The sequence below is a fragment of the Poecilia reticulata genome, linkage group LG10 (assembly GCF_000633615.1).
Source record: "Poecilia reticulata strain Guanapo linkage group LG10, Guppy_female_1.0+MT, whole genome shotgun sequence".
Classification (NCBI taxonomy): Eukaryota; Metazoa; Chordata; class Actinopteri; order Cyprinodontiformes; family Poeciliidae; genus Poecilia; species Poecilia reticulata.
This window is the reverse complement of record NC_024340.1, coordinates 4162287-4188084: the sequence shown is the minus strand read 5'-3', so window position 1 is coordinate 4188084 and position 25798 is coordinate 4162287. Positions and strand designations below refer to the sequence as shown.

Below are 25798 nucleotides of genomic sequence, written 5' to 3'. Positions count from 1 at the left end.
ACGTCTTTCATTCTCCTGATAATTGATATGTATTATGTATTACTGGACTGGACAGCGCCTATTAGTCGCTATGTGATTCATTGTGTCCAGAAAACCATTTCATCCCAATACAGGACAAGAAGAAATCTGTCACAAAAATTTTAGTAGCGCCATCATCTGTTATTAGATATATCTATTAAATACGTCTTAAAATAAAGATTAGAAAATTGATGTTTGATTAATTCTCCATGATAAAAATCTATAAACAGTTTAGTTTCTGTTAGTTCTGTCAAGATGCAAGAAAGGGCAAATTTCTATTTATATTGGTCAATCGTTTTATTTTAAATATGCTGTAGGAGCCGTAGTTTGACGACTGTTATAAATATCACCACGTTTTGCGAACACAGGGGATTAGCTCAGTTTTTGTCGGTTGTTTTTTAGGAATAAAGATAAAATAAAGCTGATAAACAGGTGAAGAACCAAACTAGACAGAACCACTTCCGATTGTTTGCCAAGCCAAACATCCAATGAAAGTTCCACCAAGCCACTACTAAGGCATTGGGGTCATGTTTCTAGACACGGGCAAAACAAGGTTCAATGTCCAAACTTATTGATTGTTCTTGGTGATTTATTTTCCTCTTTCACCAAACAATTACAGAGATCAAACTTTCATTTGTTCTCATGCTACCACTCTTGCTCTGGTAAAAACCATCGGCCCCAAACCCAAATGCCTGCTGGTCCTTCGCCAGACCCCTGCACTTATAGAAAGTGGACTGACCCACATTACTTCCTGTCTAAATTTAGAAAATAAATAAAAAAAATAATAAAACAAAAAATACATAAAATCAACAATTATCAACCTACAAATAATAGAAATTTAAGAATAAAGTAACAAAATTTAAATGGATAAAGAAATAAAGACAAAATAACTCCAACCACTTCTATTCCGCCTTTTCTCGCAACCGACAAACAGCTCAACGAGCAGAGAGAGCAGAGATTACCGATCAGGGGAATTAACACCAAAAAACAAACATTTCCCACACAAAAAAGTAGCAAAAACACTAAAACAGAACATCCAGTCTGTTACATTATGTTGTCAGGCTTAATGTCTATATTGTGATTATAAGTTTTCGCCTGACTACCGCGGTGGTTGATTAGCTGATTTAAACACCTGCTCTACTGATGACTTGGTGGGCGGGTTGTTTAGTGCTAATGGAACCAAAACACACCGAACTGCACAGCACATTTTAAGGTTATCAAAGTCAATACCAGGCCAGCAACAGTTGGGCTAGTATAACTGACCCACTGCTCACTTGTTCAATCCATCCATACATTTTCTTCCGCTTAGGAAGATTGCGGGTTGGGTTGCGGGGGCAGCAGCTTCAGAAGGGAGACCCAGACTTCCCTCTCCCCAGCCACTTCTTCCAGCTCCTCCGGGGGAACCCAAAGGCGTTCCCAGGCCAGCCGAGAGACATAGTCCCTCCAGTGTGTCCTGGGTCTTCCCCGAGGCCTCCTCCCGGTGGGACGTGCCAAAAAGCAGAGATGCGATCCTAAGACCACCAAAACGGATCCCCTTAACACCTCGGCTGCGCCTAGAAATTCTGAAGGTAATGAACAGAATCGGTGACAAAGGGCAGCCTTAGCGGAGTCCAACTCTCACCGGAAACGAGCCTGACTTACTGCCGGCAATGCGGACCAGACTCTGACACCGGTCATACAGGAACCTGACAGTCCGGTACCCCATACTCCCGGAGAACCCCCCACAGGGCCCCCCGAGGGACATGGTTGAATGCCTTCTCCAAGTCCACAAAACACATGTAGACTGGTTGGGCGAACTCCCATGCACCCTCCAGGACCTTGCTGAGGGTGTGGAGCTGGTCCAGTGTTCCACGACCAGGACGAAAACCACACTGCTCTTCCTGAATCCGAGGTTCGACTATCCAACGGACCTTCCTCTCCAGAACCCCTGAATAGACCTTACCAGGGAGGCTTAAGCGTGTGACCCCCCTGTAATTGGAGCACACCCTCCGGTCCCCCTTTTTAAACAGGGGGACCACCACCCCAGTCTGCCAATTCAGGGGAACTGCCCCTGATGTCCATACGATATTGCAGAGTCGCGTGAGCCAACACAACCCTACAACATCCAGAGCCTTAAGGAACTCTGGGCGGATCTCATCCACCCCGTGGCCCTGCCACTGAGGAGCTTTTTGACCACCTCGGCGACCTCGTCCCCAGAGACTGGAGAGCCCAACCCAGAGTCCCCAGGCTCAGCTTCCTCAACAGAAGGCATGTTGGTGGGATTGAGGAGGTCTTCAAAGTATTCCGCCCACCGGCCCACAACGTCCCGAGTTGAGGTCAGCAGCACACCATCCCCACTATAAACAGTGTTGGTGCTGCACTGCTTCCCCTTCCTGAGACACTGGATGGTGGACGCCTCGAAGCCGTAGTGAAGTCTTTCTCCGTGGCCTCTCCAAACTCCTCACCTGCCCGAGTTTTTACCTCAGCGACCATCCGAGCCGCATGCCGCTTTGCCCGCCGGTACCCATCAGCTGCTTCTAGAGTTCCACAGGCCAAAAAGGCCCAATAGGACTCCATCTTCAGCTTGACAGCATCCCTCACCGAAGGTGTCCACCAACGGGTTCGAGGGTTGCCGCCGCAACAGGCACCAACAACCTTGCGACCCCAGCTCCGATAAGCCGCCTCGGCAATGGAGGCACGGAGCATGGTCCACTCAGGCTCAATGTCCCCAACCTCCCCTAGAACGTGTCCGAAGTTCTGCCAGAGATGAGAGTTAAAGCTCCATCTCACAGGGGACTCCGCCAGACATTCCCAGCAGACCCTCACTACACGTTTGGGCCTGCTAGGTCTGACCGGCTTCTTCCCCCACTTTCAAACTGCGGCCTAGGGGGTCCTGGTGCCAAGTGCACATATGGACACCCTTATGCTTGAACATGGTGTTCGTGATGTTCAATGTTTTTTTTTTTTTTAATTAAAATGTTTTCCTCACCTGTGAAATCTGAAGCCCTTATTACCATTATCTATGGTTAAATAAACTGCTAAACATTGCGTCCGTTCTTCTGATTATTTGCGCGATTGTAGTAGTTTCCTGACCACCGATATTCCTGACTCAATGGACAGCAATGGCGCATGTGTGACTTACAGTAAATCACTTAATGAATCCATCAATGCTGCTGGTGCTCTGTCCTTCTCTCGCGCTCGCACTTCTCGCTACTTAGCAGTGGGTGTCAGGKTACATTGTGTTGCATTCAATGTTGTCGGAAAAAAGAGTTTCATGCACTTTATGTCCGATTTGCCATAACTATTTTTTAATTCATTGTCGCTAGCTGGGGTGTCAAGGCTCTCGTTGCCACCCCAGTAGATCCGCCCTTGTATACTAGGCTGCCCCAGTCATTGTTTTTCATGTCTATGGATAGGTGAGTCAAACTTTATTAACAAACCAGCGTTCTGACAACTATCCCAGCATGCACCGCCCGCTTCTTCTACGGAGAAAATGAAGTCGGCGGCTGCTTCCCGTAGTTGCTAGACCTGTTGTGGCTCAATATTGGTCCATATATAAGGCGCACCGGATTATAAGACGCACTGTCAGCTTTTGAGGAAATTTAAGGTTTTTAGGTGCGGCTTATAGTGCGGAAAATACGGTAGTTTTTGTTCCCCTTTAAAAGATTGCACATTTTATTAAGATTTTATACACAAAGTAAAGATTTGCTAAGCAGAAGGATAATTACAAATTGTTTTTAAATTGTTTTACGTTTACACCTCTTTAGTTTGACAGTCTTGGATAAAATCCCGTGGAGCCAATCCCTTGTAAAATCACCCAACTAGCAAGTAGAGTTAATCTCTGTGATATAATCTGAAAATAAACACAGCTTTCCTGTAAAGACTTTTGGGATTTCTTAGAGAATGTGAGTGAACAAACAGCGTCATGAGATTTAAAGCAGAAATAGGTTATGAAACAAATTCCCAGGTTTCAAGCAACCTGTGCTGTTTGAGCCGTCATCTGGCTGTCCACCCAAAATGAGAGTATTAATGAAGTAGCCAAAAGGTCCATGGTAACTATGGATAAGTGAGCAAATCTGTTAGCGACACAACTATTAGTCATGCACTTGTTGTCAAAAGAAATAATAATAAATCATAACCTTGCCTTTTCAGGTGTGCACAGATACACAGATTTTATCAGTAGCTTCATTAGACTATGAGATTGTAGAAAATTACTTAAATATTGATTGTCAAAGTGGATACCAATCGAAGCTTAAGGGGTTTAAGTTCTTGCTTGGCACAGCACTGTTGTTCCATCATGCATTCCCCATCAAAAGTATCTGGAAATAATTATTTATATGAAGTACACGCATACCTGCAGAAAGTCTTCATGCAGAATGAAGAGTTCTTTATTTATTCATATCTGATGTGCAGCTAACAGCTGCAGCAGACAAGACCAGAACTTAGAAAAACCCCCTGTGGTATGATGGAACGTCTTGATTTAGTGATGTGTCAAAACATGTTTCCAAATCTAGTTTGAGGGCTGCAAACTAGACTGTAAAAATAGTTTTGTTTAGACTTTTTATCATGATTAAGTAATGAAATAAACCTATGCATTATTTACAACCCTTCTTAATAATTACCTCATGGTAAAAAAAAGAAAAAGAAAAGTGTTAGTCTGTCTCTTAAACTTAGTGGTTTTTCTTACCTGATTACCCACACATGCACTGCAAGTAGAAACACGAAGTGTCGACTGATGGAATTTATTTTTTGCACAGAAATATGAAGCGTAGCTTGTCAAAACTGCAGACATACTCTCCTTATTCCCTGCACAAGAAATGCATTGTTGCGCTTGTATGTGGGCCAAGCGGCTGAGTATCTCTGCCAATCCCAGCTGTGTGAGCAGATTGCCAGCAAGACAGGCTGCAGTGTGAGGCAGCCCGGACCAGCCCCGGCCCAGGCTTGCACAGAGAAGACCTCTGTGCCTCACAGGCGGTTGCTCCACCGTCCCCGTCCGGCCTCGGCGGTGCTGGACCTGTGGAGGTCCAACCCGGAACGCGAGATCTACACGCACTATAGCGAGGTGGGCTCCCTGCCCCGGCTGAGACACCGGCCCGCTGCCACCATGCTGCACTCCCCAGGGCAGAGACGGACTGCTGCGCTCTCCAGGCCTTGTTCTGTCATAGAGAGCAGTGTTACTAGAGAGACCCAGACAACGGAGCTGCCTCACAGAGTAAGATGTCAAGAAGCTCGATTGTTTCTGAAATAAAAAAAATAAATCAGATGCTACCTTAAAGCATGTGTTTTCAGAGTCTATAATATGCAGATCTGAGAATATATCTAGCTAAAAGTAGGATGGCCAAGACTCACTCGTGGGCTCTACCAACTCACTGATAAATATAGAGCAAGTCCATAATGAATCAAGCACACTCTCCAGGCTTTGAAGGGCAGCCCAGGACTAACCCAGTATTTATATGCCACTCACTGTTAGTTGCAACAATGCCTGCATGCTCTGCCTCATTTACAGTGGCTTGCATTTCTGAACATTTTCCCTCTCTTTTTCTTTACCTCCGTCTCACCAATTCCTTTTCTTCCGCTTCTTCTTCCCCTGTCTTTTTTGGCTTCTCTGTGTCCATCCTTCATTTTCAGTCTTTCTCAGTGGCCAATTTTCTGCCTCATCGCTCCCATAAGCTTTACCTCTCATTGGCCTAACCCCGAGTCAGTTCATTTTAACCTGAGAGAACGCCTTGGTCGGCATGATGTATAGTCTCTCTTGGTTTGCTGCGGAGCACACATGGAGGCCAGTGCACCAGAATAGAGTTGCTGGGATGTGGAATACTTATATTCACAGCAAAAAAAAAAAAAGAAAGAAAAGAAAAAGGGGGACAACGCAGAGAGGAAGGTTTCTTTTAAGGTGAAGGGTAGAACAGTGTGTGATTGTGTGATTTGCAGTCGCGTTATGTGGAATATATGTCCTAACTACCCCAGTACCCTCTAGGCTTTGTCTCGCCCTCCGGGAGTGTCACCACTCGAGCCCCCGCAAAGGGCATCTCTGCAGCGGTGTCGCTCGCTGCCTCTTCCCCMCAGCACTCTCACCGCCTTGGCTTTGCTCCTGCCTACTTCAGGTAATCGCACATATTCTTGCTAGCAATRAATTTGCAAATTTATGCACACTTTCTTAATTCTTGACCCGTTTTTCCGTGCGCTTCTTACCCCAGTGGACATGGGCCAGTCGTCCTCATCGGTGCGCCTGAGGTCTGGAGGCTCCACCAACTGCAGGAGGAAGAGGCTGTTGAGACCCGGGTCAGAACCACTGCAGGTCAACATAGTGAGTCAGACACACCCCTCAAATCACCTTGCAGAGAGCTGCAGCTTTATTTAGTCTGTGTTTCTGCCAGCGGGTTTATGATGCCGAGGCCTGGCTTGTGCAAGCATAGCACAATGAGGTTGTTTCAGAGAAAATAAGCAAGTGCTAAAATGGCTTTAGTGGGCGTTTAATCAGATGATGAGGGAAATGATTTGTCTAGAAGGTGCAGATGTTGAGGAATGTCATGCTGCACTCTGAAGGACTTGCGTCACTTTCGCGCTTAMATTTCTGACATAAAAAATATCAAATTTCTGGTGAAATATGAATGAAAATTGGCTGATTTAGTAATAATGTTTTCACATAGTAGCCAACACAGTACTTTGCAAAAGTATTGACACCTCTTGAACTTGTCCACATTTTGCTACGTTACAGCCAGAAACTACAAGGCATTTTGTTAGGATTTATGTGACTTATTAACACAAAGTAGGGTATAATATTTAGGTGGAAAGATAAGGATATGTGGTTTTCACTGATTTTCCAAATAAAGATTTGTAAAGTTGTCCTGCATTTGTATTCATCCCTCCAGAGTCAATAATAGAACCATCTTTTATTGTTATTATCTCTCTATATCTGTTTTTACCCATTTGTCTTTGCAAAATAATTCAGCAATCACTCAGATTAGAGGCAAAGTAGTTAAATTCAGGTCTGCACTTTGACTGGACCATTCCAACACATGACTATGCTTTGATCTAAGCTATTCCCTTGTAGGTGTGKCTATATTTAGGGTTGTTGTTCTGTCTTTTGGAGCCTCCAAACTGGTTTTATTCAAGGAGTGACTTCTATTACCTCTGAGCAGCTTTAGTGTACCTGCTGAAGAAAAGTATGCACACAGGATGATGCTGCCATCACAATGTTTTCWATGTAATAACAGTAATAATGTTCAGTATTACTGCTAGCGTTTGGTATGCAGGACTGAATATTCATTCTTTGGTTTCATTTGATCAGAGCATCTTCTGCCATATTTTTATGTCTCTACTAAAGCTTATTTAGGGCAGAAAAACAAATGTCTTTTTCTGCCTCACTTTTAAGATTTTATTAATAACTTACTCATTTACATTTTTAATCACATCCCACTTTACTTCACTTTGTGTGGTTCTACCACATAAAATACCAATAAATTAGATAAAATTTTGTGATGTTAATATGACAAAATGTGAAAAAAGATCAGAGGATGTCAATATTTTTGTGAAGCAGTGTATCTACAAGGCTGCGTCTTTGTCAGCTGTGTAAAAATTAGCAGTAGATGTAATGCTACACAGGAGGCAAATCCGGGCCTTTCAGAGCAGATCCTTTGATGTGCAAGTGGCCTCTTGGGAACTCCAGGGGAAGGAGAGGCAAAGATTTTCTAAAACATCCATGACGGTGCGGGGAACAGTTCTCCAGCTGAGCCCGGATCTGTGAAAACTTGAATGCATAGATCCCATATTGATTCTGTTGTTTAATCAAAAAAAGCCAATTCTCTGCTTCCAATGAGTTTTTCTCAATGTGCTAACAGATATGTTTCTGTTAAATGTACATCTGCATGCTGCGATGTAAGGAAATGCATAATTTCTACAGTGTCATGAAAGCATCTAGGTAATGTTTCCTTTACATTGAAACAATTCGTGACGTGCACCCACAGACGACTGAAGACAGTAAATTAAGTAACATAGGCAGCTCATTGTCACTACAGTGATGCAGTCTGTTGAAGTGGCAGATTATGAGCCCCTACTGTCAGCTTTTCACGGCTGCCATGTCTCTGGATTGAAACCGAGTAAGCTTTGTCCTTGAGGAAACGAGAAAGCTGCGTTTTGACTTTGATTATAACTTCTTCTTCTTCTTCTTCTTCTTCTTCTTTGTCTTCTCCTTCTTCTTCTTCTGCCTGATCTAAATTGTATTTGTGAACCGCGGCACGTTGTTGCTATGACATTCGGCTGGCTCCCGTTCAGCTTCTTTGCTTCTATCTTTAGGCATCCTTTTTAAGCATGAGCTAAATAGAGAAAGTGTGTGGGTGAAAAGAGAGAAAAAGGGGTGGGAGAGAAGAGAAGAGAGATGCTCCCTTTGTCACGGCCCTCCCCTGGGGGCTGCGAACACGGACATGTAACGCTGAAGAATTCGAGCTTGAATGGCGAGAGACTGAGATTCAAATGAGATACTGTTATTTTTGTGGAACAAATCCGGAAGTCGCTCATGAAATACTAATAAGAAACATCAACAGTGAACAAAAAAAAAAATAAAAAAAAATGGGGCTGCAAGATATCTTGGCTTCCCTGCAGGCAAATGGTTTTCTCTCACAGGACTGTCTTGCTTGGATGTGCTGTTTGGAATACAGTTAAGTGTATGTTACAGTCTTCCTGTTATGATGATGACTGAAGCCGTGAGGCCGCAGGCAGAGAGAAAGCATTCTCACTGCAGTGGATTAGCTACTAATGCTGACGCCTCTTTTCTCCCTTTCATTTAAATGGATTTCTCCCCCAGTTCTGCTCTCCTCCTGCTCTGCTCTGGTGTTACACTTTCATCATGGTGTCCTCCACCCCCCACACACACACACACACACACACCCGCCACTCGTCTCCTCTTCTGTCCCGTCCCATTCTACACTTTGAATTAAAAAAAAAAGTAAAATAAAAATGTGGGCAGTGGCAGTGTTTAATTCCTGTGCAGATAAGAAGCCTGCATGATGCGTGTTGCTAATGCTGCGCCCGAAGCTCTGCTGTCAACTTGTCCAGAAGGAGGGGAGTTGTCTTATTAGGGATTTCATGCAGATTAGGACTTTCAACAGAAATTGTATATGATTAAGTTGCAGTATTAATCATATTATGCAATGGTATCCAGTTACTATGAATACATGAGTCAGCAGGCAGGAGCTAGTTGGCCAAACAACAAGGCATGGATGAAAAGGAGCAAAGTTGAGTTGAAGGACTTCTTCTTGTTTTTCTTTCTATCCATGTGAGGAGCAGCAGCACCAAAAATGAGCTAAAGCAAATTATTTAAACACTTTTTCACATTTTTGTTACTTTATACACACAAAGAACAACATGTTGTTTTGGGATTATATGAAGCACCAATAATAATAACAGAGAAGAGAAAGGAAAATTATACATCGTTTTCAAAATATTYACAAATACGAATCTGAAAAGTGTTTCCAGCCATCTTTACTTTGATACCCCTAAATAAAATCTAATTTACATCATTATTAGTGACCTGTGTGTGACATAATCTAAGCAGAAATACAGATTCTCTGGGAGACAACAAAGGAGACCAGAAAATAAATATTTTGGGTGATGAAAAGCCAATGCCTGGTTCCCCTTTTCCAGATTTTTAAATTGTCGGCTGATTTTCAAAGCTTGAGAGTACACAACACATGACGATAAAAACATTGTACCTGTAACAGATTTGGTGTGATGTTTTTGGAGTTGAGCCACATGGACAGAGCAAAACATCACACGCAAACATTTAGATGTGAGACAGGAAATCTCACCAAACCTCCCTAGACCAAACGTGAGTTCAGATTAACAAACATGGCCAACAGACAAGAAGCAATGGCAATACATTATGGACTGTGTTTTTCTATTGTGAGAAAAACACAGTAGAAAAAAATGTCTCTGATGTCTGTCAGACTTTATAGTGCGCCATGGCCATTGTTTTGTCTTTGTTTCGAATCCCCCTGTGTTTCCATCACCTGGCTTTCTGATTGGCTGCAGGTCGAGCTCAACAGGCTGCGTACTCATTTGTCCTCAAGGGACACCGTACACGCTGCGATGTCGGGTCAAGACAATCCAACATGTTGAATATCCCAGATTTTAGATCATAACAAGTGGACCAGGTCACTCTTAACACACCAAACACAGCAGGCATAACTCAAGAACCATCCTGATCATCAGGGCCTTCTTAAGATTCTCCAAAGGAGAAAACTGGTATAAAAGTCTTGCCATGTTAACTAGGCATAACAGTTATTAATTGGGTCATTTTGGCAGAAGAAASTGCCTCTAGATTTCCTTTGCTTCACATTTTTCCCCTTATCGATTGGGTACATAAAATCTCAAACATATACATAGCAGTTTTGTTTATAGATAGGTAATCTTAAAGTTGTGTGAATTTTTTTTTTGTGCCTTTTTATTGCTAATATACAGAGTGACTCTGAATGATGCATCCTCTTCGAACACGCGTGTACGCCCTTTACATGCTGCTACACAGAATTCGGTATTAAATCTGTCAGGACAGATGAGTCATTACATTTATTATTAGATTAGCAGCGAGTAGCACCAGCTAACGATATCTTAGCCAAACACACTGTACATGTAATTTCACCTAAGGCCTTATTTCGGAGAAGCCTTGGGAATAGATCCATGCCCATAATAACTGCGCACATGCATAGTTTGCGCAATAACCCAGAGGCGACCCAGAATCCTTCATCAGCGTTCATTCAGCATTGTTCACCTGCCAGCGCGCCAACAGCTGCCGCTGTTTGGGAGTACATGATGAGCTCTGATTAATAGCAGTGTCCCTGCCTGAGTCTGAAGCGGATGGTTGGATCAGAGCTTCCCCGGGCTGATTCTTCCCAAAGAAATGGGTTGATGGTGTATACATGGCTATGTGACCACGTTTATGCTGAGTGTGTTTGTATGCGTGTTAGGGAAAGGAGAAAGGCTCAGGGCCTTTCTCTTACATAAGCATAAAGGCGGATTCCACCGCTCGCTTCAAAAGCCATTTGGACTTTTCAGGAGAGCTGCGTGCTCTCTGGTGCTGGAGGAGCYGTGCTCTCTGGCCCATCCTGTTTTACAGCATCGTCCTATTGTACACTGTACTCTGTCAGATCATGCACAGACTTGTGTGTGTGCAGCTCATGTCTCGTCAGAGCCGGAGTATGCACTGTTCCATCTCGGTGCTGCGCTGCTGGCACATTGGAGGAGTAATAACAAGGTTGTGCTAACAGGCAGTGATTCCTATAATGAGATTCTTTAACACATAAACACTTTCTGCTGAACGGCAGCGGTATCTTTTGGGTCGTATTCCATTTCTAATTTACCAGGATTCACACTGTCCACTATTTGTGACTCACTGTTTATTTTTAGGCCAGATGGTTGGTTATTAAGGATTAATCCATTCCAGGGCCTTCAGTCAAAACACTGCTGCATGCTGTCAGTCTGTCTGACAGGACAATCTTAGTGATAATTTAGTGTCGTTCTTTTCTTCATTGTTGACACTTACTTTACAGTCTTTATATTGTAAAGTTGGAAGAAAAATAATAAACGATTATTATTATTATTAAAGTGATAACAATTTGATCAATAACATTGATCAAATTGTATCAATGTAATTATAGTACACTAACTAACTTTTCACTTAGTTTGCAGATAATAATTATTATCTTATTATTATCTGCAAACTAAGCTGATGTTAGTGGACTGTTTAGTCAGGTAATCTGCTCATGTAGATGTTTTATGTATTTTGTCCAATGAAATTCACCACGGACTTCATAAAGCAGGTTGTGGATTTCACATTGAGTCTCATATCATGTTGGATTTTGATGCAGTATAATTTGTTGTGCACTAGGAAAGCAGGGTATAGACAATTTATTGTCGATAATCCTGCCATATGGTTGAAGTAGTTTTAGTTTTTAATTTGTAGACTGCACGGTTTTTCATTCCATATTGAATTTTACYCAATAGATTTTCCTTTGTTATACTTAAACAAAAGAAGAACTGAAAATGAAGCCAACATTTTACAATAATAATTGATTTTGTCAACTAATTTTCTCAAAATAAATAGTGGAATTGAATTTGGACTCATTGCACTGCCCTAGAAAACAGACAGTCAGTATCTGGTATAGATATTTTTTGCACGCTATACAGCTGATGGTCTTAATTCCTATTTCTTTTACCTCATAGTTTTTTTCTATGAACACAGCTATTATGTATGCTCTTGGTTATTTTATCATTTTAAATGATTCCAAAGATGTTTTTCCATTTTTAACAAGACACCTAATTGTATTTATATGTAAAAGGAATGACACATTCTACATGTATTCAACACATGTATTTGTATTTTATAAATGTTTTTGTCTGTGCAGCTTCTTCATTCAGAGGAGAGAAAAGTTTGTAGCTTTCACTGTAAATGATAGTTCACTGCCCAGAACTATCATGCTAACAATGAATCATCAAGTAATCTGAGAGTCTGACTTTACTAACTACTCCAGCTGCATTTTGTAATTTAAATCAAACACACTCCTCTAACCATGATCACTTTATCCTGCCATAAAATAATGAGACAGAAGCTAACTGCCTTCTCAGTTTCCTGAGAGTTCGGATATATCCTGGAGGGCTCTGAATACGATGGGCTGCATTTTTCTGGCAGCTGCCACTTCTCGTGTACATTATTTAGCCTAACTTTCTCCCTCTGACCTCCCTGCTACTGTGCTACACCACATGTGGCATAAGAGCAAACTCTCCGCTGTAGACACGGATTATGCAACCACCCATCCGAGGTCTTTGTAGTTTTACCTCATTCTTCATTCTTTGCGCGCCTCCTTATTTTCTTCCCCCTGTGACCTAAGAACTCATTCCTTTCCTTCTTTCTCCTCTTTGCAGATCAGTTTTTCTCCCCTACTGTTTTTTTCTCTCTGTGTTCCTTCACCTTGTCCTCCCTTGCCTCATCCCATTCCTCCCCTTCAGGCATGTGAAAACACCTGCCTACTGCAGCCTGGTGTGTGTGTGTGTGTGTGTGTGTGTGTGTGTGTGTGTGTGTGTGTGTGTGTGTGTGTGTGTGTGTGTGTGTGTGTGTGTGTGTGTGTGCATGTTTTTTTTTTGTTCTTGTGATCATCAATGCCTGTGTGTAGTCATATTAGTTTGGGAGTCAAACTATGCAAGATATAGTGTGAGAATTCATTCATTCAAAGTGATATAGTTTATTTTTTATGTTAACTTTGATGATAAAAATAGAAACCCTAAATGTAGTTTATTTTAAAATTTTAATATTGCATAATACCAATTGAAAAACACAAATATTATGTGATGGCATTCCCATGTGTCAGGGTCACTGCTTACTTTACAATTGTTCAGTAGAGAGCTGTTATTATTGCACAGGCGCTCTTTACCGAGTTCTGCATCCAGGTAGATCAGTGGAAAGTTGAGTGGAAGGAAAAGGTTTTTGGTGAAAAAAGCTATAGAGGCAGCAGAGATAATTACTGCAGTATAAAGTAAAGCCCATTCAGGAATATTCACAAGGACTGAAGCTAACACAAAGACATTATGGGCTCCAACTGTCACATTCCTCCTATTAAACCATAAACCACAGGCAACATCAGAGGTGTCTTACTTATGAAGAGAAAATGACTGAAATGTTGCTCAGGGCCCAACGTCCTCTTTTCATTTGAATGTAGATGATGTATTTGATTTTGGGAACCAAGGTCGCAGTGAGATGTTTTCACAGTCTTAATGATTTGGGGAGTCGCGTCATCTGCTGGCGTTATAAAACTGTACAATACCAAATTTATTTACAAACCACTTTTAAAACAACAAATGATCACCCCATATCTTTTTGACATTTATCTTCTAATTTTCTGAGAAATGGGGCTAAAATTATGAAAATTAAGAAATGAATTACTTTTTTTTTGTGAATTACAGAAATAAATATTAATTTACTTAGAGGGACMTGTAAAAATCTTCATGTAGATTATTTTTCTTTTGATGAACGGCATGAACGGTAACTTCGGGACGGATCCGAAAGGACAAATCTCTCCCCTGCTTCCTGGCGCTCCGGGCCGCAGGTGGCAAAGTCARGGCTCTGATGAATAGTGACAATAGTGAGCATGAACACTCACAACCAGCGCAGCAGAATGAGAGTAAAGTGGCACTGATTCAGGCAACCAAGCAAATCATTGCACAGTTCATTTGAGTGTTTCCCATGTGCCACAGCTGGGGTTTCAAATGATCTGTTTTGCTTTATTTTATAACACACTGGTACTGATTCTGAGAATCATAAATGGATTTGGGGAGGCTATAGCTTTATCTTTTCTCCTAAAAGTTGATTTCTTGTTGCTTTGTTATTGTGTTTTGTTGTGGAAGGAGAGGGAGCAAAGATGACTCAATGAAGAGGCTTTTTAAGGGCTGAGAAAGAAAACATGCAATCATGTCTTTTATTTTCATCATATCTGCAGACATAGTTTCAAATGCAGGGAAAATAGAATATTTTCTTGTGAAATGAGAATATTAATAACTTTGACATGTGTGTGCAATGAATATAAAACTGTGGCAAATTGCTGTTCTTCCGATACTAGCTGGATTTTAAAAATCCAATTGAGAAATGTGTATATTTATAAAGGTTTTGTGTATTAAACAATATAGATGGAMAGATATTTACCCAAAAAAGTGAGACAGTGATAAATGAAACTGGAAATGAAGTTTCCAGTTTCATTTGAGGTCTGATCTGGCAATTCTAGTTTTTTTCTCAGGAACTGTGTTTTTTTTTCTATTCATTATCCATAACGTTTTATTAACTGGTCAGAAATACAGTTAACGTAAAATCCCCAGTTAGGATTTTTTCCCAATCCCAACTCGGCGAGGTAGAGGGTGTCAAACTGCCTTGAGCAGGAGTAAATCTATAAGATGTAGTAGAAGTTGCAGCTAGAAACTATTTATTAGCGCTTTCATTAATCTCAATTACACACATAGTGCTATATTCCATTGATTCCATTGTCTGAACAGCAAATGGATTGTATGACGTGTCAGTTTTACTGTTGACACTGTGGTTTACATGTCAGCATGCTAACATTAGCATGTTAAACTGACTGAACTTATGTAGCACTTTTCCGATCATTTTGACTACTCAAAGCACATTYACCCGTTAACACTCACATTTATACAAAGGGGTACATCAACATGTGGCAGGAGGAAGCTGAAATCAAACCTACAATCTTCTGATCACAAGACAACAGTCGCCCCAGTAACACGTTAGCATGCTGCTGTTAGCATGCCTGGCTTTGCAATAATTTCAGGAGGGCCTGCTTCCTGATGTCTTCTTTTCTAGTCTGTTGGCAGTCATGATTACTCCAAACACTTTGCAAAACAGTTGCTCATTTCATCCATCCTGACTTTTATGTTTTTTCTTATTATTCTAAAAGCATCTCATTGCACCGAAATTGAGTTACTCTCGGACAAACACATTCTAGTCACTCCGCAAGAGTTTTTATTTAGTTCTCGTCCTGGACAAATTATGTTTTTCATCAACAAAATTAACAGATTTGCTTGAAAAAAAGGTAGATAAGAGGGTAACTTTTTTCCTCCCTGCATGGGTCTTGTGTTTGATTTTCACAGCTGGTATTCACAAGAACCATCAAGAATTAAGTGGTAATCTTCATCAAAGAAGAAGGCAAAACCATTGAGACATGTTAAATTAAAACCAGTCTCCAGTGTCGCATTCCTTAATTAAGCTYTACTTCAGATGCATTTCTTTTCCTGAATATCATTTATAATAAGTTCAGGCTGAGGAAATTCAAAAACTGTCTTAAGTTTACCTTCAGTTCTAGCAATCCTCTCAGGTTCATTTGCAAGTCTCACCAGGGACTGAATCAAAGAAAACAGTCACAGGATAGTTTCATCTTGTTCTACAGTTTGGAGAACACACAGATATTGCGCTAATGTCGGCATTAGAAAGTATACTCCTGTGATGTTTAGCATATGACTAGGATTTCTTCATCCTACTTGGCAGAGCCCTTCTGTTTGATCTATCTGTCTATTCTTCTTAGCTCTCTGTGTGCTCTGACCCACTGACTTGACTTTCTAAATGGTCCTGAACGAATAAACAGCTGATGGCCGGACAATGGTGACACAAACTGTGCTCAGGAAAAGTCCAGCGATTTTATTTTTAGGGCGCTTTGTGGCTTGAAGGCCTGGGAGGAAGCAGGAAGTCAGTGTGGTTGCCGTGGGGATGGGAGGAGAAGAAAAGAATTGGAGCAGACTGAAGGGGAAATGGGTGTGGTGGGTTTTGCCTCCCATTAGTGAAATACCTACCAACCACAAACAGATTCATTTGCAAGCTCTAAAAATTGAAGTCTTATTCGGGGAAAGATCGTCTAAATATGCAGCTACTTAGCCAAAGGGGACAGCAATGACTTCAGCGACCTCAGAAAACCTTACGAAAGAGGCCTTGGAACAGGAAATGATCTGGTCTTTCTAAATTTGTTGTTGTTTATGTTGCTAGTTTTGCCTAGTGATACAAAAGGTGGGGCATATCCCTGATAGCTTGTAATTTGGTTTTATTGTTATGGGTAATAAAGTATTCTTTGCTGGGCTGAACACATTTCTACTTCTTTTTTTATACAGCTATTTTTTCTTTTCACGTTTTGTTACATAGTAAAATCACAGTTGGCAACAAAAATCCCCCACTATATATCTATATTTAATATGTAATTGCAAATMAGAATATCTGGTGTATTTGATGTATGAGTAGTTTATCCAGGATACTTTCTGTTGTGATAATATGCTTTATTTCTATACAAAATGAACAAATAAATAAAACTTTGACTCCTACATTATCTATACTGCCAACTAGTGGTTGAATATGTACTTTCAAAAGAAGGTCAAAGTTGAATTCAGAGGTTCAGATTGAAAAAAATTCCACATTTCATCCCATCCCTTGGCAAAATTAAGACCTGTTTGGATCAAGGGTCCTATGGGGAAAGTTGGAAATAATTTCTCCCTCACACAATATTCTCCTGGAGTCAGCTCAGCATCCTTCAATAAAGACACTTAGTTTGATTTGCATTTGGGAAAATGGCCAACAGGAAACTGAGGAACACTTGAGGTCTGAAATTTCCCACAAATGTATTTATTTGGGTTTTATTTAATTGTGAAGTGAAAGAAAAATAGCACAGATCTGAAGGAGCATTGTGTCCATGGTAACTCTGGAGGAGGTGCAAAGATTCATGGCTCAGGTGGGAGAATCTGTTGACAGAACGGCTTAATAGTGGAAAACATTTGGCATTTATGAAAAAGATGCATAAAGTCGAAATGAGCTCTGCTTACATGCTTAGGTCTTCCTGTGGTTTAGATCAAAGTCAACTCATGTGTTAAAATGGCCCAGTCAAAGCCCACCCCTGAATCCAGTACAGAATCTGCACTAAAACTTGAAAGTTGGTGCTCTCCATCCAGTCTGAATTTAGCAAAGAAATGTTGGTGTTTTGATGTGCAGGGTTGATTGAGACGTGCCTCGCTGCACTTCCAGCTGGAACTACAGCTAAATGTGTTGCAAGGTTACTGAGTACAAAAAGTCAGGCCACATTTGATCAGGTTTTTATCTGTAAATTACTATAAAAACAACACATTTTCATTTCTCTTCACAATTATGTAATGACCTGTGTTTATCTATCACATATCTCAATAAGTTCAGCGAAAATTGTGGCTGCAGACCGGACCGGATTTTGAAAAGCTGCGAATACAAATAAATCTTGTGACGTGATCTTTCTGCCTCACATTAAGAAAGTCAAATGAAACAGCAATAAGTTTAATTTGATATAAGATTTCTACCTACAGTGAGAAATTACGGCCTTTTATACATACTCTCTTTGTCTCTTTGTATACGTATGGGTATATTAGCGTTGGTGTCTGTACAGATTTAGACTTTCAGATGTGACCTTTGTTGTCTAAATGTCAGGGAGATTGGAGAGGGAGCCCACAGAGGTAGGACAGGCTTATGTAATCTGCTCACTGAGTCTCTCACACACACACAACCACAGATGAGTGGGGTGGGGTGTGGGAGCATGTTTGAGGACGACTGTCATATCTCAGCTGTGATGCACCATACCCCTCTCTGTGCACTGAAAGCCTGCCTTTCAGGAGCCGTTGCTTTTATCAGCATGCATGTGCAGAAAGTGCCTCGGAAATTATTTATGGCTTTAAAAATACTGATATACTGCGCTCCTTTGGTGTTGTTCTTTTGAACTTCTTCTGAGGTCTTTTTATCCGTACCAGAGCTCTCAGGTGGATCTTACGGGTTTGCCTTTGTGCATCTGTGTGTCGAGCGGCTAACTGGGCTAGTTTTGATGTGTGGAGGATTAAGCTGTAGCATCAGTATTCCCTTTCAGCACTTCTTTTTACAATCCAACGGTGATTGCTCCTGAGCTACGGGACAAGCGCTGCAGCCTGCTCATGAGTATAACAATGTTCACTTTAAGTATCGCTGGCAAAATAAAGGCCAAAGTGACGATTTGCATGCCAATGGATAAGAACAAGCTTCAGATGGGAACTGGGGCCATTTCCATCCTGTCACTCACAACTGCCGAGCCTTAAAGGGGCCCCACGCGGAATACGTTTTGAATACCAAACACTCTCCTCGTGTAGGTTTGAAAGGCAGTGCTGAAATGTTGCTTGGAAACAGACTTTGTCCACACTCGACGTGGACTCTAGGCTGTTACGGCTTACACCAGCAGCAGCATCTTTTGGGGCTGGGCAGTTGAGGGGGGGGGATCAAAACATCCATTAAAAGTTCTCAGAGCACTCCCAAAGCATAATCTGCCTTGCCAGCATTCGTCATCAATATGCTTGGTATGTTCCAAACCGCCACACTGTTGCCCAAGAAAGTCACCCCACAACTGTGGTAGTAGATTGCTCGCAGTGCAAAGAGCAAACTGAGAAAGCAGTAATTGGAATAGTTGGGCAAGACAGGAAAAAGTACATTAATAGTTAAAGTTTCTGCCGCTTTGATCGCCTAATCGGAACACAAGATGTGCTGTTGTTGTGTTAGCGTTACAGTGTGCAGCAGACTCAGAGAGTAGTCACTATGTGTAAGAGCTGCTTGCTCTTTTAAAGTGTGTGTCATGGCGTCTCTCTGGGTGAAGGGCGTCTCACGTTCACTGCCTTATAGCGCAGATCGTCTTTGTTCGCAGTTAAGAAATGTGCTTCGTGATACAACTTTGTTGACGACAAAAGCAAAACTATGAAATGGAATCACAAACAGGATGTTTCGGTGTAACACAGCTAGTTTATTAAAACGACTACAGTTACATCCCCATCTGACTTTGTGAATTCACCACTGACTGCGGTGTCAGCTTTGCGGTATACCTTGACCAGCTTTGCTCACACTCACTCAGAATAGATGGATATAATCTGTGAACATCTGTTTTCAGGTCTGGCTTCAGAGTCGGATTAAGGTACGGACTTTAACTAGGCCATTGTTGCACATTTTTTGATCTAATACCACCTCTAGCTGTATGTTTAGGGTTGTTTCTCCACCCTTTTTATGTTATTTGCAGGTTTAAATAGTGTTTAATTCACCGCAGGGTTTATTTTTTAAAGGTTTTTTTCTTCCATAAGGCCTGGTTTTAGTCAGCAGACTGACTTCTAAAGCTCCTCCAGAGTTATCATTATCATACCCTCTTTGAGCAGGCTATCATCTCAGATAGTTGGCTGTGTCTTGGTAGGGCTGCAGTTGTGTCATACTCTTTCAGTTTCAGGTGATGGGCTAAAACGTGCTGCATCAAATTTTCATGTATTGCTTTATAAAATAACCCTGCTTTTATCTTCCACACAACTTTTCCCTGGCCCGTCTGGTCGGTCCCTTGGCTTTTTATGATGGAAAAAATAAAAGTAAAACCATGCATAATTTTCCTTCCATGTAATTGCAATGACTTATTTGCATGGGTTGTGTCAGTCTGTCACATTAAGTCCTCTTAAAAGCGCTTTGTGGTTATAATGTATCTTATGTAATGCCAAGCATTAAAAAGTTTAAGGGCTATGAATACTGTTGTTGCAAGACTCTGTTGTGTGGTTGGCATAACTTCAAAAACAGAGCAAGCAGGATCATCAAGTAGACTGAACCTTTTACAAGTAAAGATCACAAAAATATGAATAATACTGCATTAGGAAAAAGTTTTAACCATTTATAGGAATATGATAAATATTTACTATGCCTAGAATGGAAAATGACAACAGCTGCAGTTTTATTCTTTGACAGTAATAAAGCTCCATCAGGTTGGTTAGGGTATTTCCAGTAGCAATAAAGAGGCTGGGACCAAGATACTGGTGGAAATACTTTGTAGTAATTTCTACTCTGTTTTTTTAAATACAATGCAGAACAAACAGGGAATGTCTTTCATTAGAACAGTGGCATCTAAAGCTACTGTGCCACATTTAGTTGACATAAAAATTGAGCAGCAATATATCGGCGGAGTTGAATTGTGTTCATTTCAACAATCCTCATTTGTAAATCCCCAGGAAATCTTACAAAGCAAGGAAACCTGTTCGTTTGCAAGCATAAAGTTCCATTCAGCTGAATCCTCTGTGTAAGTTCCGACTTATTACCAACTAGGTCAAAGTTCAGTTCACAAAAATAACATTTTTATGAGACATGTAGCTAAAGTCAGCTGAAAAAGTGCTCTAAATGTCACCAGATGACACTGCGTGCATATTAGCATATTTATGACATCAACACATCACATTGGTGTTCTGCTCTCTGGCTCGCCCTTTACATCTGTTTGCTCGTCTAATCATCTCTCTGCTCACATGCATTGTTCGAATACGGCAAAAAAAAAAAAAAAATGCACACAAAGCAACTCTGGCTCAAATTTGTTGTCAGAATACAAAACAAATCCGCAATCAATCCTTTAAGAATAGTTATTTTTTTCACTGTTTCCTGAGATCCAAATGTAAAGTAATGTGACAGAACTTGATCAAAACTAAACAGAATTACAGAATCAGAGCCTTTTTTATGTAGCACCTTTTTTTGTATATGGTCACTTTGAAGCTGATTTTATGTGGCAAGGTGAACAACTTGATGTTTCATAAAACCCCACAGAGCAGACAGAAGCCCTGATGCTATACATTGTTCTTCTGGTTAGCTAAGTCAGATTAATAATTTTGAAACCTCTTAGCTTTATAAGCAGTCTCTTTTCTTGTTATTTAATTTTCTTCTTTTCTATTAGTTTTTACTTTAAGGTTTTTTTTGGAAACTTTGTTAATTTTCTTTTATTAGTTCATTCAGTGTCAACTGTATAACTTTCATCGTCCACTCTATGGAGAAAACACAAAAAAGTCAGATGTTATGGTTTTAGTAGCTGTCATCAGGGTGACTGTGCGTCCTTAAAAAGTCTTTAAAATTCTGAAATTAATCCTTCTAAAATTAAGGCCTTAAAATGTCTTAAATTCATTTTWAAAAAATGTAATTTGTCCTTAAATATAGCAAAGACAGGTCTTAAATTTTGTTGTTGCAGGACTGTTCACTTTTTTGCATTGCTTGTGTTCCGAACTTGTTTCCTTTGGTTTGTGTGTTTATTGTTTATGTTAGTTTGAGGGTTTTATGGTTTTCCTGTGTCTCAGATTTGTTTCTTTCTCCCTACCCAGCTGTTTCACATCTCTCAATTTCCCTCTGCCTGCCTCTACTTACCTCTGATTAGTCCCTCTGGTTCCTATATGCCGCTCTCTTTCCTCTCTGTCTGCGTATTTAAGTTCTCCGGTTTGTATGGTTCCCCACTGTCTCYTCCGTTACCGTGCCTGTTTCCTGGTCTTTGTCCCATGTCCTTCTGTAAGTTTCCCTATATTTAACACTAATTAAAAATGCTCTCTGCTTGGGTCCGCCATTCTTTACTCGTCATGCCAAAAGCTGCTGTACTGTGGTTAAGATCATTGTTATGAAGTAATTTGGTTGTTGAGTGAAAAATGTGTCTACATTTGAAAGACTATCTTTTAGAATGTAATAATAATCTTCTGGATATACATAGTTTGATTGTAACAGATAAAAAAAAATGCCAACACTCAACAGTGCAATGTTGTTTGATTTAATGCAAAACTTCAGCATTTTAAAGCTGTTTTGTGTCCCAACTCCATGTATAAAAATGTTTTTGTTGGTGAACCTATAAAATAAAGATATTTCATAGGTTTTGGTGTCATTAATTTAAAAAAAACCCATTCTTATTAAGCCTCATACAATCTATTCTGGCCTTTCTTATGAAGAATTATGTAAACTTCAAGTAATGAGTTAAATATAAGGGAGTTCACTGAAGCTTAAGTTTAACCCAAAAGACAGATATTGACCTTCAAGAAACAGGATTTAACAAAGGTTGTTTTAGTTTATAGTTACCAAACTATAAAGTAATCTTTCATTCAGTAGGTAAAATTGACTAACAGATGTGTGTGTTGATTGTCAATTATTATTATTTTTTAAACTTCTACTGTTGAGGTGTGTGCTGTGGTGGTGCAGGGGTTAAGCACAACCCACATATTGAGGCCTTAGTCCTCGACGCAGCTGTCACAGGCTTGATTCCCGGCCTTGGCGACCTATCCTGCATGTCTTTCCCCTTCTCTCATTACCCACTTTCCTGTCAATTAACTATCAAATAAAGGCCACTAGAGCCAAAAAATCTTTAAAAAAACAACAACTTCTACTGTTGAGTACTCTGATCATCTTGGTGTAGAAGCTTGTGAAACAGATTGTAAACAATGTGCAGTGATTGCAGGTGACTGCAATCACTGCACCTGATAGAAACTTCAATAAGGAAGGCTGACATCACGCCAGTAGAGCAGCATGATAAGAAGATGGTGATTGAACTATTTTTTTTTTTTACGTCCAATCCCCTTCGTGTTGAGCTGCTAATGATAAGCCATAAATCACCACAGCTTCCAGCACGATATTTTTAGGTGGGGAGGGAGATGAATGAGGTTATGATTGTGGTCTCAGTGGTCGATATAGTCAGAAAAGGGGGCTGGCTGTGCCCCTCCCCCGGCTGTAGGTGATGTCTGAAGCCGGTAGTCCAGCAGCAGCGCGCTGATCACTGGAGGACCGCCTCTCAGGCTCCCGGTACATCTCCTTGGATCCCACTCACCGGAAAGCTGCTCGGCAGCTGCGAACAGCCTGCGCACAGCCTTTTTCTCTTGTTAGCCCTGCGAATCTATTGGCCTGGCTGTCGGTCAGTGCAGGGGAAGAGGCGAAAACACCGACAGGTGTTGACTAGCGGGGAGAAATCGCGGTGCAGACTGATGACGATGATGATGGTGAGGATGATGCATCTCTTCCCGTGCCTTTGTGAAACGCTATTGTGAAGAGGCATAGGAAGACATTTTTTTTTTTTTTGTATCTTCCCCTCTCCATTTCTTCCTCATCGGTTATGGTGGATTTCTCGGCCGCTTTGAAGCTTCGCGTCTAGACCTGGCGGGGGGTTCGGAGAGAGAAAGAGAGAGCGAGCTGGGAACAAGCCGTTAACAGAGAGCCCCCCTCTCAGCATCGGCCCGCAGCGCTGCGCCATGGCCTTGGATGTCCAGACTTGCGCGGTGTTTACGGTGATCGCGGTTCTGGTGCTTGTGAACGTGCTGTTGATGTTCATCCTCGGTACTCGTTAATGGATCTGCGCTTGGGGCCCGGTTCGCAGCGCACCACGCTCTGGAGAGGAGAGAAAAGCGGTGCGCGTTGGTCGAGAGCGGGGACACCCGGCGCTCCATCACGGCTACGCGTTGAAATGAATGACGTTGGTACAACATAATGTATTTCTGTGTCCCCCCCCGCCCCCCCCTCTTCCCCTCACCCAAAACCACCACTACCACCACCACCACCACCCTCCTCCTTCTCCCCTAAACCTTCGTTATGTCTTGTGTCCTCTCACCGTTTGTGATAGCTGCTGTTGTCTAGTGGTGGCTGTAGTTGTGCGGGTCCAGGTCTGTGATGCTCTTACCTTTTCTGTGCTTAACTGGAAATTCATATCACTCGTACACAGCTCCTAAATATTTCGATCCTCCTCTCCCCCATGTTGTGTTTTTTTATATCTGTCATGCAGTGTTGTTGTCTTAAAGATGAACATGGAATAAGATTTTCCAACCCTGTACTACTGCTGCGTCAGGACTTGTTTTCCCCCCCTTCTTCTCCTTCTTCTTCTTTTCTATTATGATCCACCATAGCCACATTCACAACATGGCAGCTAATAGCTGCTCAGTGATCTCTGTGCAGAAGTTAATGTGATATTTGTAGCAAATAGCGTTGCAAGTGAGAGACCCAGGCGGCTGCTCTGGAGGATCATTGTGATCTCAACTGAACAGTAACCGACAGCAGGCAGGGCTGGGCCTAATAAAGGAGGGCCTCCATCACTCCAGGTTTCCCCCATTTTAGATTCAGCTAAACTCAGCTCCCATTTCATAGCCCCCAATATTCTCATTTGTCCAGTCTGCACGGCTTCCACCTGACACCCGTGTGCAACCTGTTCATTTTATAGTGATGAATATAGGTGTGAAATTATATATACATTTTTGACTCAGGCTCAGGGTCTTCTGAGTAGAAAGGCTTGTCAGGTTGTGTTAATAGAGAGAGGGGGGAAAAACACATTTATCCTATTCTTGCTGTAGTGTAATAAAAGGATTGGAGGCAGGTATCATGAATGTTGAATGAATGTCAGAAATAGATATGCTAAAAGCCTGTCCCAGAGCCATCCATGACAGAGCTATTTTTAGAGATATACTGGCGAGAATTTTTAAAAAAAAAAGCTACTGTATGTGCTGTTTCACACTCAAGTTAAAGTGCGTTGTCTTTTTTACCTCTGAGCTTAAGTGGCAAGTGTTGTATGCAGGTCCGTGTTTAGGAGGTAATGTCCCCCTGGGCTAAAGCCCAGTTTGGTGCCTTACCAACTCAAGTTTCTTTGAGGCTTGTAAATTATTTTTTGCTTGAAAGGTATAGCACATGAACTCACAGGTTGTTTTKTTTTTTTTTTAACAATCGTTCATCCTTAATAAACACAGTAACACTTTATTTGAAGGGGTGTGCATAAGACTGACATGACACTGTCATAAACATGACATAACACCTGTCATGAACATGAATGAGACATTATGAATGTTTATGACTGTTGTCATGAAGTGTCATTGGGTAATAAATAATGACACTTTTAATGCAAAGTTGCTCTAAAAGTTGCATTAAATGTCCATTAAAAGTGTCAAGTTTGCATGATTTTGAAAATAATGACAATTTAATGCAAAGTTGGCACTTTTAATGGACTTTCAATGCAACTTTTAGAGCAACTTTGCATTAAAAGTGTCATTATTTACCGAAAGACACTTCATGACAGCAGTCATAAACATTCATAAAGACTTCTTTATGTTTATGACAGGTGTAATGTCATGTTTATGACAGTGTTATGTCAGTCTTATTCACACCCCTTCAAATAAAGTGTTACCATAAACACTTCTCAAGATAGCATTATTCATCTATAAAATTTCCTGGAAGCTTTCAATAACTCTGTCAAGCCTTTATGTGGTGATGTTGCACACTTATTGAAATACACCAAAAGCAAAGAAGAAAGCATATAGATGATGCTGAAAGTTTGCTGCTGTTACTTCTGATGGGCCTGGAGTTGAGGGTTAGGATAGCAGTGTTTTTAAAGTGGTTATGTTTTGAATATCTGCATGGAAATCAAACAAATGAAACACTAAGCTTTGTTTGGAAACTTTTAAGTCAATTTCATACATTTGCTTTATTTATACACCAGATTCACAAAGCAGAGGGCAC

At 41.1% G+C, this 25798-nt stretch overlaps 1 protein-coding gene across 8 annotated transcripts in view; it reads left to right on the top strand.

Moving 5' to 3' along the window:
- The window catches only part of LOC103470915 (rho guanine nucleotide exchange factor 9), a 63450-nt gene that overhangs the window by 6675 nt on the left and 30977 nt on the right, over positions 1-25798 (top strand). For 4 of the 8 annotated variants that reach the window (XM_008419627.2, XM_008419625.2, XM_008419629.2 and 1 more), the window contains exons 3-5: positions 4871-5209; positions 5975-6101; positions 6195-6304. In XM_008419627.2, coding sequence (XP_008417849.1) covers positions 4871-5209; positions 5975-6101; positions 6195-6304 — 576 coding nt within the window. Of the gene's footprint in view, positions 1-4870; positions 5210-5974; positions 6102-6194; positions 6305-23057; positions 23775-25798 lie in introns of those variants that run through there. The other 4 variants (XM_008419630.2, XM_008419632.2, XM_008419634.2 and 1 more) reach the window with 4 other exon arrangements.